Source organism: Pyrus communis, chromosome 9 (genome assembly GCF_963583255.1).
Source record: "Pyrus communis chromosome 9, drPyrComm1.1, whole genome shotgun sequence".
In the NCBI taxonomy this organism is placed as follows: Eukaryota; Viridiplantae; Streptophyta; class Magnoliopsida; order Rosales; family Rosaceae; genus Pyrus; species Pyrus communis.
Genome location: NC_084811.1, coordinates 20150362 through 20166287, shown reverse-complemented (window position 1 = coordinate 20166287; position 15926 = coordinate 20150362). Strand labels below are relative to the sequence as shown.

General features: G+C 36.7%; 1 protein-coding gene across 2 annotated transcripts; it reads right to left on the bottom strand.

Moving 5' to 3' along the window:
• Positions 1-11746: 11746 nt before the first annotated feature.
• On the bottom strand, positions 11747-15926 carry LOC137746012 (uncharacterized). Of its 2 annotated transcripts, none has more exons than XM_068486055.1 (5): positions 15449-15926; positions 15134-15304; positions 14926-15057; positions 12812-13213; positions 11747-12138 (listed from the first exon to the last, which is right to left on the bottom strand). In XM_068486055.1, exons 2-5 carry the CDS (start codon positions 15259-15261, stop codon positions 12000-12002), a joined length of 801 nt encoding a protein of 266 aa, XP_068342156.1. In that variant the 5' UTR covers positions 15262-15304; positions 15449-15926; the 3' UTR covers positions 11747-11999. The 2 variants fall into 2 exon arrangements, with proteins under 2 accessions (XP_068342156.1, XP_068342157.1); XM_068486056.1 differs by having other exon boundaries at positions 12812-13162.

The window sequence follows — 15926 nt, the reverse complement described above, 5'->3', positions numbered from 1 at the left end:
ATTTACCGTGCATCCTTGCAATGTATGACACTTCCTAAGATTTCTTTTGACATGGAAACAAGCAGTCGTGTTTTCACCAGGTTGTTGCATCGATTTCATTGTTGTAATTCTTCAATCTGTTCATCACTTGGCTTCTTAATCATTCCATCAACAAGCCCTAATTTGTTTTTGACCATCAAGGCCATGGTCATGAATTGAGCCCACATACCATAGTTGTCTTCCACGAGCAGCTGTGGCACAAGTATTGCACTAGGTTGATCCGAGTGGTGGAGGTAAAGTGGATAATTGGGGTTTTCCCACTTCTGATCAAAGTCATGCCTTAAAAGGTTGACTTGTCTGGTTTGTCGCCTATGGCTATGTTTACTAGGGTTTGTATTTCTTGCTCTGTGTTTTTCCCAGATCGATCACTTTGGTACCATCTAAAGAAATGTGATATGGTAGAATTTCTTTCTTAACATTGATCAAAACTAGGATTACAACTTTATATGAGATCAGATACATTCCTGATCCTAAACTAAAGCCTATAAACAAGGAAGTCAAATACAGAATAAGTAAGTAAATAACTAATTAACAATTTACAATATTTACTAAATCAATCTGAGATAATATCTTCCTTAACATATAATATATATATATATATATATATACACACACACAATATGTTGATCCTAAAAATTACAATGCTTACGTGGCTTGCAAGTCGAGTAACTATGAGTTAACTACTTTCTTGTAAATGCGAGTATGTCAACTCACAATTGAGCTCGGTCAAGCGAGTAGAATAGATGTGGTGGTGGTATTAAATACGTTGCTGACTTTTGCACTTGAGCAATTATGACCGAGGAAGAAACATGTATGGGCTTGGGGTTCTAGAACCTGAATATAAGGTTGTCAAATCACTGCGAAGTCCAATAACTAATTCAGCTTTCAATGTGCCGAACGCAAGATAACACCTCACTTCATCGAGAAGTTAATAAGGTGACCTCTTTAGGTGAAAGAATTAGAAACTCTTCACTAGCCAAGACTTGGATAGATAACCAATCAACCAGAAGCAGTGTTGTTTACTCATCTAAACTGAAGGTGCTGCTAAATCATCTGGTTTTGCATAATGTTGTTTACTTATCCAAACTGAAGATGTCGTCAGTTGTCAACACAATGCTGCTTACTTATTTCCAAGATGAAGGTGTGTTGATGAGAAGGTTATGATAGTTAGTGTTTTTCTCAAGGGTGTAACAAGTGTTTTTCTTAGGGGTGTACTTATCGCCAAGCTGAAGGTATGTTCGTCAAATCTACACCGAAAAAACACTCTTGAAGATATGTTTGAGGCTTCATTATCTTCTTTACCTTCTTTTTCAACCATACCTTTTTAAGATTTGGAATCGACGGGCCTTGTTTTCTTTTCAATAGACATCGCCAATTACTTCTAGCCACCAAGAGTTATTTCAACCTTTTAATGCGCAGTGGGGCCTGGTGTGACGGCAATACAATGCTCATGTTCCAGTTATACACCGATAGGCACAATTGCCTGGTTTTCAAACATATAATTTGTAAATGCCTGATTTGCAGATGATTGCCCCATCATTGTTTTCTTCTTGACAAAGAAAGTTTCTACGATCTTCATAGTTATTTTAGCACTAGTCCCACTGGACGTGCCAAAATGTTGACTCTAAAAATTACAAAGTTTACATGGCGCATATGCCAAGTAACTATGAGTTAACTACATCTTTCTTATGAATGCGAGCGTGCCAACTCGCAACCGAGCTCGGTCAGGCGGGTAGAATAGATGTGGTGGTAGTATCGAATGCGCTACTGACTTCTACACTTGAGCTCTCGTCCTTGGGTTCTAAAACCTAAATACAAGGTTACAGATAACTAGTTCGGCTTTCAATGTGCCGAACATGAAGTAATTTGGTACCACCTTACTTCGTCGATAAGCTATGAGATGACCTCTTTAGGAGAGAATTAGAAACTCTTCGCCCGTTAAGACTTAGATAAATAACCAACCGACCAGAGGCAGTGTTGTTTACTCATCCAAAATGAAGGTGTTGCTGAATCATTTGGTTCTGCAGATCCAGTGCTCCTTACTTATCCAAATTGAAAATGTCGTCAGTTGTCAACATAGTGTTGTTTGCTTATCCACAATGTTCTAAAAATTAGTCTAGGCGGCACCTAACGGTGGAGCCCCGACTCGATTTAAACCAAAAGGCGCTTGCTAGGCCCTCTAGGCAGCTTTAATCTCGTTACAACCTTCACACCGGATCTACAACTCCCAATCTCAAATTATATCAGCGGAGCCTCAACAAAAATTCTGCAACTCATCGTTTGTGCATAGAAGGAAAAAGAGAATGCGAAGAAAAAAAAAAAGAAACTTTGTTTTTTAGCATATTAGTCTGTGGCAGTGCGATCTAGATTTGAGATCCAATTAGAGGTTCTGAAGGAAGAAAAACAAAACAAAAAACAAAAAAAAAAAAAAAAACTCAAAATGAAGAGTATTCCATTTTCCAAGGGTCAAAAGGTTGTAATTAGAGTGGGTTTGTTACGGTTACCATACCACAACCCACATATCGATTACCATACTGAACTTTCAGTTTGGTAAAATCTATGCCAAACTTCCAGTCTACTAAACTTTGGTATGCCAAATAGGTTGGTTGGCATGGTATAATAATGTAATTGTTATTTATAGTATGTTAAACATAGTTATGGCATGGTAACTGACAACATCATCTTGTTTGAAGACATGTTTATGGTGCTTAGCAATGGTGAACCCAATTATTTTTTACTTACAACATCTAGATTGCACTTACTCCTTCCATATTACAAGAAGGTTCATCCATATTACAAGAAGGTTCATAAACCCAATTAACTTTAAAACAAAACCAATTACAAAATCAATTAACAGAGATGGATGAGTGTGGAGTCAACAGCAGAATGTGAAAGTGTTCAAAGAGAGAGAATGTGAGTTAAAAGGTTTTATTTTATTTTATTTTATTTTTTCCTGTCATTAGTTAGGTCAGGTGAGGGGATCAAAGCATACAAATATTGTAGATAAAATTATAAACATATATATATATATATATATCTATATATTATGTTATATAATTTATAAATTCTATATTATTGTATTTTTCAGTAAGATAAGGTAATGTCGTGGTAATAATGTTGAATATCAAAAATGTACGATAAAATTTTGGTTCGGTACAATACCGTGCCATTACCGATTTGCACAAAATCAGTATGGTATGATTGGCAGTTCGGTTAACATGGTAATTTGGTAATAAAATCCCCCCTAGTTGTAATGCAATGGGCTCTACCGTTTGGAAATCTTGGGTGACCTAAGAGGGGTTGGATGGAGGGGTCATATGGGTTATTGAATAAACTTTTGCTTTTTATTCTTTAAGAAACCACCCACCATGTCTATGTCTATGTGGGGTTTATCCTTTTTAAAAGCTTGGGATATTGTATATATGTGTTATATATATATATATATATACACTTATATAAAAATTATTTGGATAATGTTTTTTTCTTACTTAAAAGATGATATATATTAATCATTCAATGTCAAATTAATATATTATATAGAAAATTTAATTAATTTATATTATATACTACTTAAATCCGCCTAGTCCTACCTAGGTGCTTAAGCGCTAGGCCTTTGCCGCTACCCGATTAGTGTCTAACGTCTTTTAGAACCATGCTTATCCAAGTTGAAGGTGTGTTGACGAGAGGGTTAAGAAAGTGAATGTTTTTCTGAGGGGTGTGAGAAGAGTTTCACGTAGAGCATTAGAGTTGGTTGAGTTCACGCTCCAAACCATGCTTTAAATGTCTGGTATGTTTGGCGAGTCTACGCCAAAAAAACACTCTGGGAGGTATGTCTAAGGCTTCAACATCTTCTTCATATTCCTCTTCAACCATACCTTCATGTGGTCTGGAATTGGTGGGCTTCGTTGTATTTTCAATAGACATCGCCGATAACTTTTGGTTGTCGAAAGTTATAGCTCTCGACGCAAGTAGGGCTTGGTGTGACGGTAATTTAATGATCATGTGCCAGTTCTACAACGGTAGGCACAATTGGTTGGTTTTCAGACATTTGATTTGTAAATGCCTAATTTGCAGATGATTTCCCTATCACTGTTTTCTTCTTGACAGAGCAAGTTTATGTGGTCATGATCTTCATAGTTATCTTAGCACTAGTCCCACTGGGCGTGCCAAAATGTTGACTCTAAAAATTATAATGCCTACATGACTCGTATGCTAAGTAATTATAAGTTAACTACGTCTTTCTTGTGAATGCAAGCCCGCCAACTCGCAACTAAGCTCTGTCGGGCATGTAAAATAGATGTGGTGGTAGTGTTGAATATGCTATTGACTTATGAACTTAAGCGATTACGGTTGAGGAAGGAACACGTCTTGACCTTGAATTCTAGAACCTGATACAAGGTTTCCAGATCACTACAAAGTTCAATAACTTGTTCAACTTTCGAAAGCTTTGCCTCCAGTTGTTTGATTCTTTTGGGGCACTTTCACGGTGGACTTAGGAGATGCACCACTAAATCTCATTTGTTTCTTCTTGTCTGATTTTGGATATTCCTCAATCTAAATCGAGTGGATCCCCTTCTGAACCTCATCGGTGCTGATCTAGTCCATATCAATGATTGGGGATTTAGAGCAATGATATCCTTGCCATGTTCCACAAGCTGAGCAAGAGAAGTTAACCACTTCTAGTTACGATGTTTAGCAGGAATTTAGAAGGCATGTTTTATCAACTCCTGACGATGAAGTCCAATGCTTTTCAGATCGTTGTCTGGCCGAAGATTAGGCAAAGAGGTGTTATTAACTCATACGCTAGAGATGTCATCCTTCCAATTTCCATCCACAACGAGGATATCCTAGTACCAGTCCTTGTCTTGCCATGAAATATTGGTAATGTACGCCTACCATACAAGGGTGGGCCTTGGTTGGAATAAGTAGTAGTTGTCTGAACTTTTTTCGCACATTATACAATATATAAAACTCTTGAAGCCCAAGCTAGCCTCAAACCATTCGTTCAACAATTCGAAGCAGGAAATGACTCTAAAACCTGCAAGAGCCAAATTGTTGAGAGTCGTGTCATAGCTGATTAAGTTTCCTTTTAGGAAAGCTGGCAATGAAAGTTTTAACCATATGTCCAAGTACCAAGGATGAATTCCGATACATGGTTGTGGGGGATCAGAAGGTTCAGGTAAGCTACATGAGTGTTGTAACCAGACCTAACCTTACATTCGTTAAGAAGGTTCTAACGATGTTGTACAAAGGTTTCTCCTTCTTCCTTACTATGAATCCTAACTGATGAGTCCATATTATATTATATATTTTAACCTAATCTTAGTATTAATTTGTTGGTTATTTTGGTAGAATTTTGATACTTTGGGTTATATTTTCAATGTAGGACATTCAACTTCCTCTGAAGCAAAAAGCGATCAAACGGATGAATTTTTTGGAGTGATTCCAATTGGAGGATGTTCATGTGCCTTTCAAGATGATTGTGTCAAAATTCCAGATTTTTCTACAAGCTGTTTGACTGTGGCGAAGAAATTAAGGCCCAGCGCGCAGCTTTCCCATATTGACGTTTCTGGACGTTTTGGGTATTTTGGGTATTTTGGAGGTCAAGATGGCGTATTTTGAGGAAGATTCCTTCTGAGAATTTGTAGGGGACGTCTTCAGCTTTAGAAAAAGACCTTTTGGAACCAAATCAGAGTTGATTTGTTCAGTTAAAAGTATAATTTTCTGAGAAGTCCGAATTTTAGTTTAAATAGGAAACTTTTTATTTTCTGTTTTATTATTTTATTATGTTTCCTAGTTTTATTCTAAGACCTTTTCTAGGAAGGATTTTATTTTGTAGTAGTATAAATAAGGCTTTTTAGCCATTAGGTTAGAGGAGGGGAGAACGCACGCACTATTTGGAGAATTACTTTGGGCGATTCAAGTTTATTTTCAAGGTGTTCTCTATTCATGTTCTTAATAATATTTTGTTTCATGGTTGTTAGTAACTAGTTTCGTTCGCTAGGGTGAGGCCATGATCCTTAGCAAATATGTAGTTTCTTTTTAATTTTCTTATGAATTTATGCATGCAAGTTTTAGATTGTTAATCTTTGTCCTTTAAACTATCTATTTGTCTTAGTGATTCGCGATCATTAGGATATTTAGAAAAGTAATTTGATGCAATTTTGGCGGAGGGCTGTCCCTGAAATTGGCGCTAGCTTCTTGTGGTTAAGATGTGTAACTTCTTAGGATGAACAACACGTCTTAAGGGTTATATGGTTTTTCAAAAGGTTACACAAAACTTAATGAGTCTTGCATGTTCACATTCAATCTGGACGCCACAGACGTGTTACATGTTAGATATACGTTATATGTTGGAGGTTCCAAGTAGGATATACTTTAGGAAAACCTAACCTTCAAAATATACATGTGTAAGTCATAAGTAATTGGAAGAACTATGTAAGATTGTTAAGGTGATGACAGAACCCTAGTGCTTAAATAGATTGCAAAACTATTTTCTTTTGGTTTTCTTTACTTTGCCAATTTATTTAATTGTTTTTAATTAAATTCGTTTTTAATATTTTAGGTCATAAAATCAACATCTTTCAAACTTTGTTTTCAAATAACTAATTAAGATTTGGTTTTAATATAAATTATTCATTCAATCCTTGCGGAAAACGACATTGCTTGAGTTGCTATACTACGATAACCTTGTACTCTTGCAAGTATTTTTAAGTGTTTTTATCCCTACTTTTGCAGGTGGTAAAAAATCCTATCACTAACCATTGAAGGGTCGTATTGAGAGTTGTAATTGGTGGTAGGGGCAAGAAGGACGCTTGATGAAGCAGACATACTTTGTGGATTAAAGAATTAAAGAAAAAAGGGTTGAAAGAGCAAAGGATTTCAGATGAGTAGAGAAGAAAATGTTTTGAACTTTTTCTTAAGCTAAAGACTTAGGAATTTTGAAGAAGATGGAGAAGGAAATCCGACGATATTTTAAAATCATCCTACCGTAGAATTGGGATCATCTCACCTCGAGATCAACAAATTTGACGGCCGAATTTAATTGTGAAAGTAACGAATAGACCCTCGTTCTTCGTGCACACAAAACTAAGACATCATTATCATTGTGATAGTAATGGCATGTCTATCAAGACAAGATGCCTGAACAACATCTCGATTGCTTTGCAACATTCAAGAGGCTAAATAGCCATGCGTCAGAAGATTTGAAATGGTATATATTCCAATTTACCTTGAAAGACATAAGCTTTGGATAACTATCCATCCTCAATGGGAATTTCTGATATGTAGTTAGGAGTTATTGTGGGACCATGATTTTTCAAGGTCCAAGTAAGGCGGATCATAATACGAATACCTCAGAAATCCAGTCATGTACTCAACAGTTCCCACATCCACTGTTCTAAAAATCCCCACCTAGCACCATCTAGGCCCGCTTAGGCGCTAGGCAGTTAGTCGTTGCCTCGATTAGTTCCTAGGCATTTGAAAATTAAGAAAGTGCACCTAGACCTGCTTAGGCGTTTGCCTAGCCGGCCTAGGCGCCCGCCTAAACCCGCCTAGGTCTCGACTCTCACTTAGACAGAAAATCGATAAATTTCATTTTGCATTTTAATTATTCAATAAAATGTATGAGACTTGTTGAATACTTAGATGAACACTCATTATATGCTTGTTTCCCATGTTTTCAATATGTTATGTACCTTATAATATATGTCATTTTATTTTACAATTTATGTATTCCAATATAATTATGTGTCTTTTTTTAAAGTATAAATAGACACTTATTTATACAATACGTAATCAATTTACTTAAATTAGCTTCGCTTAGGCCCCAGTTTGCCGCTCGACTAGACCCTAATGTCTTTTAGAACTTTGCCACAATGGAGCTACATAGACAGAGCAGCGATGTCACCATCAGCTTGTTCTGAAGCAGTGTGCGAAGTCTAATGACTTCGCTAAGATTGACCATGCTTGTTCCGTAAGACGAAAACCTAGTCCAGTAAGGAATTAGCAGGTTTCCTATATTCTTAGAATCCTTACAATATAAGGATTGGCATGCACCGCAAGTAATTACACTTCTAAGAGGATGCAATAACTACTCCTATACTTTGGGATTCTCCCAGTTTAATATGGATTTCATATCCTAAAAGGCCTTCAGCTCTGGTAACTTAATTGTCACACACTTATTATTTTGCCTACTTCTTAAGTCTCAAATATTTGCTTACTAACTTGATTGTCAAAAAACTTTTGACCGGCACCCCCACCCCTAATCCTTGGTTACTTACGGTTGCTTTTTTTTTTTTAACAGGTTAACGAATTTGTGCATCTTCCTTCACACACGATGGTGTGCGAATTTGGTTCCAACAATTGGTAAATCCATGCTCAGATTATGACTAGTCAAAACTAATTTTTCATTGTCAACAATAAATTCAACATCTAATGTTGTTACACGTGTCATTATTTATAACCTTTAAATGAGATATTTGGTTGTTGGGTTAATAAATGTAAGGATAGAGAATATTAGACATGAAAACCTCATCTGGTAAGGAATCAGCAGGTTTCCTATATTCTTAGAATCCTTACAATATAAGGATTGGCATGCGTCGCAAGTAATTACACTTCTAAGAGGATACAATATCTACTCCTATCCTTTGGGATTCTCCCAGTTTAATATGGATTTCATATCCTAAAAGGCCTTCAGCTCTAGTAACTAATTGTCACACACTTATTATTTTGTCTACTGCTTGAGTCTCAAATATTTGCTTATTAACTTGACTGTCGAAAAGCTTTTGGTCGGCACCCCCACCCCTAGTCCTTGGTTACTTACGGTTGCTTGTTCCTTTACAGGTTAACGAATTTGTGCATCTTCGTGTGCGAATTTGGTTCCAACAATTGGTAAGTCCATGCTCGGATTATGACTAGTCAAAATTAATTTTTCATTATCGACAATAAATTCAGCATCTAATGTTATTACGCGTGTCATTATTTCATTGTTGGGTTAATAAATGTGATATTTGGTTGTTGGATTAATAAATGTAAGGATAGAGACTATTGACTATTTGGATGTTATGGGAAATGTGGTCTCTACCATGATATTTTGAAACATACTGTTACATGGTCTAACTGAATAATGCTAACAAAAAACCATTTACCGGTATTCAGGTAGTGAATTACACTAACACCCCCTGAGGTTTTTTGAGTTTTCACAAAACCCCCTCAGGTTTGGAACATTGCACAAACACCCCCTTCAGGTTTAAATTCACCTTAACAAATACCCCTTTGGTCGAAAATCTAACTATAAAAAGACAAATTTACCCTATAATTAATTACTTAACAAAATAAAAAAACTTTTATAAATAAATAAAAAAATCAAATCAAATTAAAAGTTATACAAAACATTAAAAAAATAATTTTAATTGGAAAACCTTCCTCGCTATGAGGGATTGAGGAGGACTAAGAACCTGCCTCTATAGGAAAACCAAAGACGTGATTCACTTTTCTCATATACCATATGCAACGCATACAATGAAATCGAGAGGGAGAAAGTTTGATCACTTCCTCTCCGTCTCCAATCAAACACATCTTCATTTTTATATTTTTACACTTTCACATTTGAATTTAATTATTCATTGTGTTCCAATTAGAAACCTTTACTACAAGATCATTGTTTTTGTCAAATTGCCTACGAAAATTCCTATTGCTTGGGTTAATATTTGAACATGGGCTGCAAATGCGTGAAAGCCCATAAACGTCAATTAAAGGAAAGACTTGTCCAAAGCCCAACATCAAGCCCATAGACAAATTGACACCTTCCTATTAATGCATAGGTCACGTGCCTATGATTTAAATGTCATGTGATGAGGACTAACTCACAATCAGCCAAAAAACACTTTTCAATGGCAATACAAGTAAAAAGCTGATGAGTCACTACCCTCCAATTGCTTTCGGGCAAGAGTGAAGCTACTGCAGTCGGGCTAATCTGCCTATAAAAGGAGGAAGAGGCCCCCAGAGACAAAGACACTTAACCAATCAAACAAACAAACAAACAAACATACAAACTCTGCTCTCCAGCCAGATTTGCATCTAAAAGTGATAATTAGCCCAAATCTCAGTCATTTTCAGGATCATTCCCTACAAAAGCCATTTTTTGTCTAGTTTAAAAGCTCTGCTATCACCCATAGCGGCGTAGTATCGGTTCCCTTGTGTAAACTTGTTTACCATCCATCCTTTTTAAGAGTATAAACCTTGTAAACTCTAAAAAGAAGTGATTGCAAGAAGTTCAACCTTACCTGACAAGGTGAATTTAGCTCAAAGCTCTTTGTTTGCTTTATAAGTTAATAGATCTACTACTTAATGTATTTTCCAATATGTATTCAAGTCATATTCATCTGAGATAGCAATGGCATGTCTAGCACTCAGTTAGTTTTGATTGCGAGCCTCAAGGCCTACACCTAAGGCCCTACAAAGGCACCTTTAAGAACTAACTTTGTCCTCTTCTTGCTGCACATATTCAAAGTGCCAATCCCTTAGGGAGCTGTGCTGAGAGCCAATGAGCCCTTTCCAGAAAGATCTTTGTCCGAACACCTATGACTCTCGATTTTTCATCCGACTATTGAATACCCGCAAATGGGTCACTTTGAAGCCTGCCAACAACGACGACAACAATGTGGATCCAGTTAAGCTCCAACTCTAACCCATCACCCGATCTAATCTCTTCTCCTGCACCTCCAAGCACAACCCCAGATCGAGCATCTTAATCTTCACCTTAGTAGCCATCGCACTAGCTCTCACAGTATGCTACTTTCTCGTCTTCGCACAAATTCGAGAAATTTTGGTACTAAATGGTGCTGGATTGTCATCAACGGTGGGAGTATGGGCAGCCAGATACTCGTATTCAAGTACGAAGTCGACAACAGTAATGGCGCTGTGTTTGATTTTGAAAAGGACTAGTTTGGCATTGATGCGAGTCAATGCCGTGTTTGATATATGATCTGATATTCTTTTTATTTATTTATACAGTTATTATTTTTTGTAAGTAATTAATTAAAAGGGTATATTTGTCTTTTTATAGTCATATTATCAACCAAAGGGGTATTTGTGAAAGTGAATTAAAACCTCAAGGGGTGTTAGTGTAATGTTTCAAACATGAGGAGGTTTTGTGAAAACTCAAAAAACCTCAGGTGGTGTTAGTGTAATTAACCCGTTATTCAGGCCATCTATCAAACGTTTGTGCTAAGATTCACCAACAAATGCGACACGCCGTTGATTACCTTAAGCATGACAGTGGTTTTCAACATGAGCTCATGTGCAAGAGCGCTGTAGTTACCTGGAGCCATGATGTTCATAAGCTCCTGCATCTGCATTGCACTACCAACGCTCATGACAAACGCATAATCCATCAACCAAACACAACCCAGCTGTTCATGCCTGTGCCTTCAATCGCTATGTCAAGATTCAATGAGTCCGAATTCTCGCTCGTGTTTCTCTTGTTCTGACATGACTTCAAATTCGACCTTAACCTCACCTATTCTTGATATTCCTGCTTTTGCATCGAGCGGGAAGAAGAAGAATTGAGAATCTGTTTGGTTTCTAATGTTGATGATCTCAACTACTGCGAACGAGACATAAACAGTAGCAACCCTGGAGGAGATGAAAGAATGTATGACTTATCTATGACGAAATATGAAATTATTTACTGAACAAAATTTCCTTTAGTAAAAATAGAAAAGTAGGAAAACCTACCAACGTATGAAAAGAGCCTCTCTTCTTATTTTGGGGATCAAATGAATAAACCTATGTTGAACTGAGGAGATTAGCAAAAGTAGACAAGTTGTACAAAAACAATGCAGGATCTGCTTCAAGTAACTTGAAGAATACAAATATGCTTTTAGCAAAGATTGATGTTAACATGTTGTTGGTGTAGCGTCGACTCGTGTAATATAAAACATCACCAAATCCAGGTATCAAGGAAGAATTGGAAGTTCCACCTTGTCAAAGGAAAATAAACTCACACCCCCCTGCTCCACATGACAAACCTTCACGGGAATGTTCCTGCATCGTCTCTCGAGGGCTTGTAGGTCTGCTTTGGATGGTGGATGACCCCTAAAAGAGAGAAGGCAAGCGTACATTTCAATATAATTACATGAGAATGAGACACTTATCGGATCATTCAATAATACAGAGAATTAGGAAAGAACTTTTTTTAAGAATGTTGAGTTCCAACTGATTTGTTTGGGCAAATGTTCAGTTCCTACCACCTATTCATATTGGGTGAAGAATCTAAACTCTTCAAATATGATAAACAGGGATCCATTAAAACTTTCAAGGTGGCAATATCTGTTAATTACTGTTAATTACTAGACATGTTTTTGTATTTATAAAGGAATTATCTGTTCATACTCACAAAATATTAGTACTCGCTTGGATGTGCTTCTAAAATGACTGAAAGCGCCTTTAAAAAACATTATTTTTGGGCTCTAAAAGCATTTGAAGTGCTTTCTGCAAGAAACACCAGTTATGTGCTTCTTCCAGGAAGCATTTAAGTAGGATTTACTTGCATTTTTACTAAAGATTGGTTCTAAAAACATTTTCACCAAAAGCGCTTTCAATCATTTTAAAAGTACATCCAAACGAGCTCTTAGTCTTTGGACTATTCAAAGAGTAGGCATATCTGATGATAATGATTATCAATATCTCAAAGAAAAGGAAAAATGGCAGCTAATCACAAACAGAATCAACTTCGTTAAATTCTTACAATTTACCAAAATACGAATACCTGGTAAAGCAGAGCACAAAACTTGGGTCACCAGGAGAAGACTTCCTGAACTTGCTGTTTGGGAGATAAACATCAAAAACCAGCCTTGCTTCATCAATTTGCATCTCATTGAACAATCCAAAGACAGACCTAAACTCTTCTGAATCCAAGTCCACTGCCTCATCATTGTCACGGCAACCGTAAGAAGAAACAGATTCATGATTACTCTTCACAATCTTCATAGACCAGGGGATGCCATGTCGCCCAACAATGTAACCAAGAGATTTGAGTTGCCTATAAGCTTGAAATTCCTCCCAACTGCACCCGTGCTTTCCATTTGAAATCTTCACATACATGTCTTCCAAGGAAAGGCTAATATCACCATCATCCATAAGAAGCAAAGCCCCTATTTCAATCAAAAACCTTTAAAAGGACTGTTACAATTTGCTAACACTTCCATTTCAATGGGACAATGCACAAATTTCATGATCATTACCAGAATTCACATTTACATCATGCTGACAAGAGATGCTTTCAATTTGGTGAATTTACAACATCACTAGCTTGCCAATAGACGGCAAGGCAGTGATTGCCAAACATGTAAACGGCATTAGCTTTTGAAAAGGCTTTTGGCAGAGTCCCTAAGGCGGATGAAATTTATTCTAATGGTTTGAATTTTGTAATTTCACATTCTATATTATTTTGTACCTTTTGAATCCCTGTCATTGAAGTTTTATCCTTAATGTTAAATTGTGGTGTCATTCGGTTTGCTCTCTTTAGGTATTTGTTTTTTAGCATGCTATACGGTGTTTAGGCAATTATGTGAAACTTTTAGAAAATCATCTTTTAAAGGAACCATCAATGCTCCCGCAGTGATCAAGCATTCTTGCTCATTATTTGAGAAATAATCATACTCGTGTTGATGCTGACTAGTACATAAATCTTTTGAGGCTATTAACAGAAAAGATGCAAGTCCTTCGAATTTAATCTCAATCTTCCTTCCTTTTTTTTTTTTTTTTTTTTTTTTTTTTTTTTTTGATTGCTTATCATCATTTGTTTTATTTGTATAAAATTTGTTTCGTAGATCTCATAGGAGTTGTATTGACGGTTTGGAAAAATTTCAAGGTCCGTCGCAAATTTGATAAACCTTCATATTGTGGTCCCATACCAAGCAAATCACTTTCCCAGACAGTTTTGGAATTTGACGAGATAAAAGAGACTGTTGTTTCACAACTAGTTACACTGCACCCCTTTACCAGACCATAATATGAAAATTTATCAAAATAGTTACACTGCATCCCTTTAAGACCAACCTTAAAACTTTCCCAAAACCCCGATATGCGGTCTATGAGTAATTCGAAACAAATTATATACATATAAAACCAATAGTAATAGGCAATTAAAGAAAAACAAAGAAGAGATCAAGCTAGCATACATTTTTTCGGTTAATTATCTCAAGATTTCTACAATGTCAACATCACCATGAGCATAATTATTTCTCAAATGATAACCAAGAAGACTTAATCAGTAAAGGAGCAATGACCAGTTATTTGGTAGATAATTTTCTAAAAGTATTGCATAATTGGCTAAAAGACTTGTAGACTGCTAAAAAATACCTAAGAGAGGAAATTGTATGACACCGTAATTTAATATTCAGGATAAAATTCACTTCACCAAAACAAAACCATCACTCCCCAGGCTAATAGATGTGCAGCTCAACATTGGTTTCACTACATTTATTTAAATGTCCCATGTTTTGATAAATGTGCTGGTCAATTGAAGCTGGCATTCAAATACGCAGCCTAAACTTGTTCCTTTTCATTCAAATACCAATACCTTTTTAAATCTTGCATAAAATTATTGAAAGGAACAATTTCATAAGGTAACTATTAGGCTATCAAGACATTGAAAGGCATATATTCAGCTACAAACAGCATGTCCAAAATCTAAGGCTTCTCGCAGCAGAAAGTAAGACAATGAAATGGAAGGAAATCAAGATTGTTATAGTTGGATTACTTCAAGTCCAATCTATTATATTTTACGGTTTTACTTAAACAAAATCTTTCAGTGATTTGCATGAAACTCCGCATACACTACGACAACAATCAAAATTAAAATATAGTTTTTTCACTTACAAAACTTCCTCAATGGAGAAATAGAGCTTGCTACTACGAACAATTCCCGTGGTCCTCCAAATTGTACCCCTTTTATCTACAACCTCAGCCATGCCCGTCTCATCACTCCAGCGAGCCTTCAATGCCACTCTCCTGAAAATAAAGCTCAACATCAGAACTATACATAGACAAGCTATTCTCTAACTTTTTCATAAAGTTAATTAATTACCTGAATTGCGACTTGGAAGAAGACGCAGAAGCATAGTGATCTTCATGTTCATCAATGTCATTGGATTTTTGTGAATAGGCCTCAATAACACCCTCTCCTAAGTAATTCTCTCGGTCCGCGACCTCCATTATACCAAATTCCAACCCAGAAGTTTGTTTTTACAGTATAATTCTGAGAAAATAACAGTTCTAGCACTTCAAGAAAAAACAACAAATGCCTTCCCATTTAGTGTTATCAATCTAACATGAGGAGATTAAAAGAACTAATTTAAAAACAAAAAACAAAAAAAAGCTGATGAATGATTGTCTATGGTACCTGACAGTTGCCAATGTTGCTATTGATGCCGTTGGCCGGTGAATCTTGGACGGCTGCCGGCGTGCAGGGGTTGACAGTCGACAAACCTGCGCCACCCACCCCAGCCGAGCAACCAACTCCAGACGCGCTTAGAGTCTTCAATGTTTTGGAGATCCTTTCAAGTAATTAAAACTTCTTAACACATCCTTCCCTGCTGAAATCGAAAAGTAGGGAAACAAATATATACGTATACAGATAGAGAGAGAAAGTTTTGGGGGGACGGAGGAGGAGATAAACACGGGTGGGAAGAGGAGATATAAACGCCCGGGCAGGGGTGGTGGGCGGGGCATGAGACTGAAAATGGTGGGGTGGAGGAAAACACAGCGCGGGGGCGAGACTTGGATCCCATCTGGATCCGGTTCCCAACGTAAGTTGGTCGCATGATGTGTAATGAACCAATAAGATGTGAAATCTAAGATCCTCCCAAAGAGAATTTGAA

Bases quoted from the DNA above. Each gene is read 5' to 3' on its own strand.
- LOC137746012 (XM_068486055.1), bottom strand. From the start codon at position 15,261: ATGGAGGTCGCGGACCGAGAGAATTACTTAGGAGAGGGTGTTATTGAG. The intron at 13,214-14,925 runs GTAAGTGAAAAA...GTCCTTTTAAAG, and splicing joins TTCTCCATTGAGGAAGTTTT to GTTTTTGATTGAAATAGGGG. The intron at 12,139-12,811 runs GTATTCGTATTT...TCTCTCTTTTAG, and splicing joins TTTGTGCTCTGCTTTACCAG to GGGTCATCCACCATCCAAAG.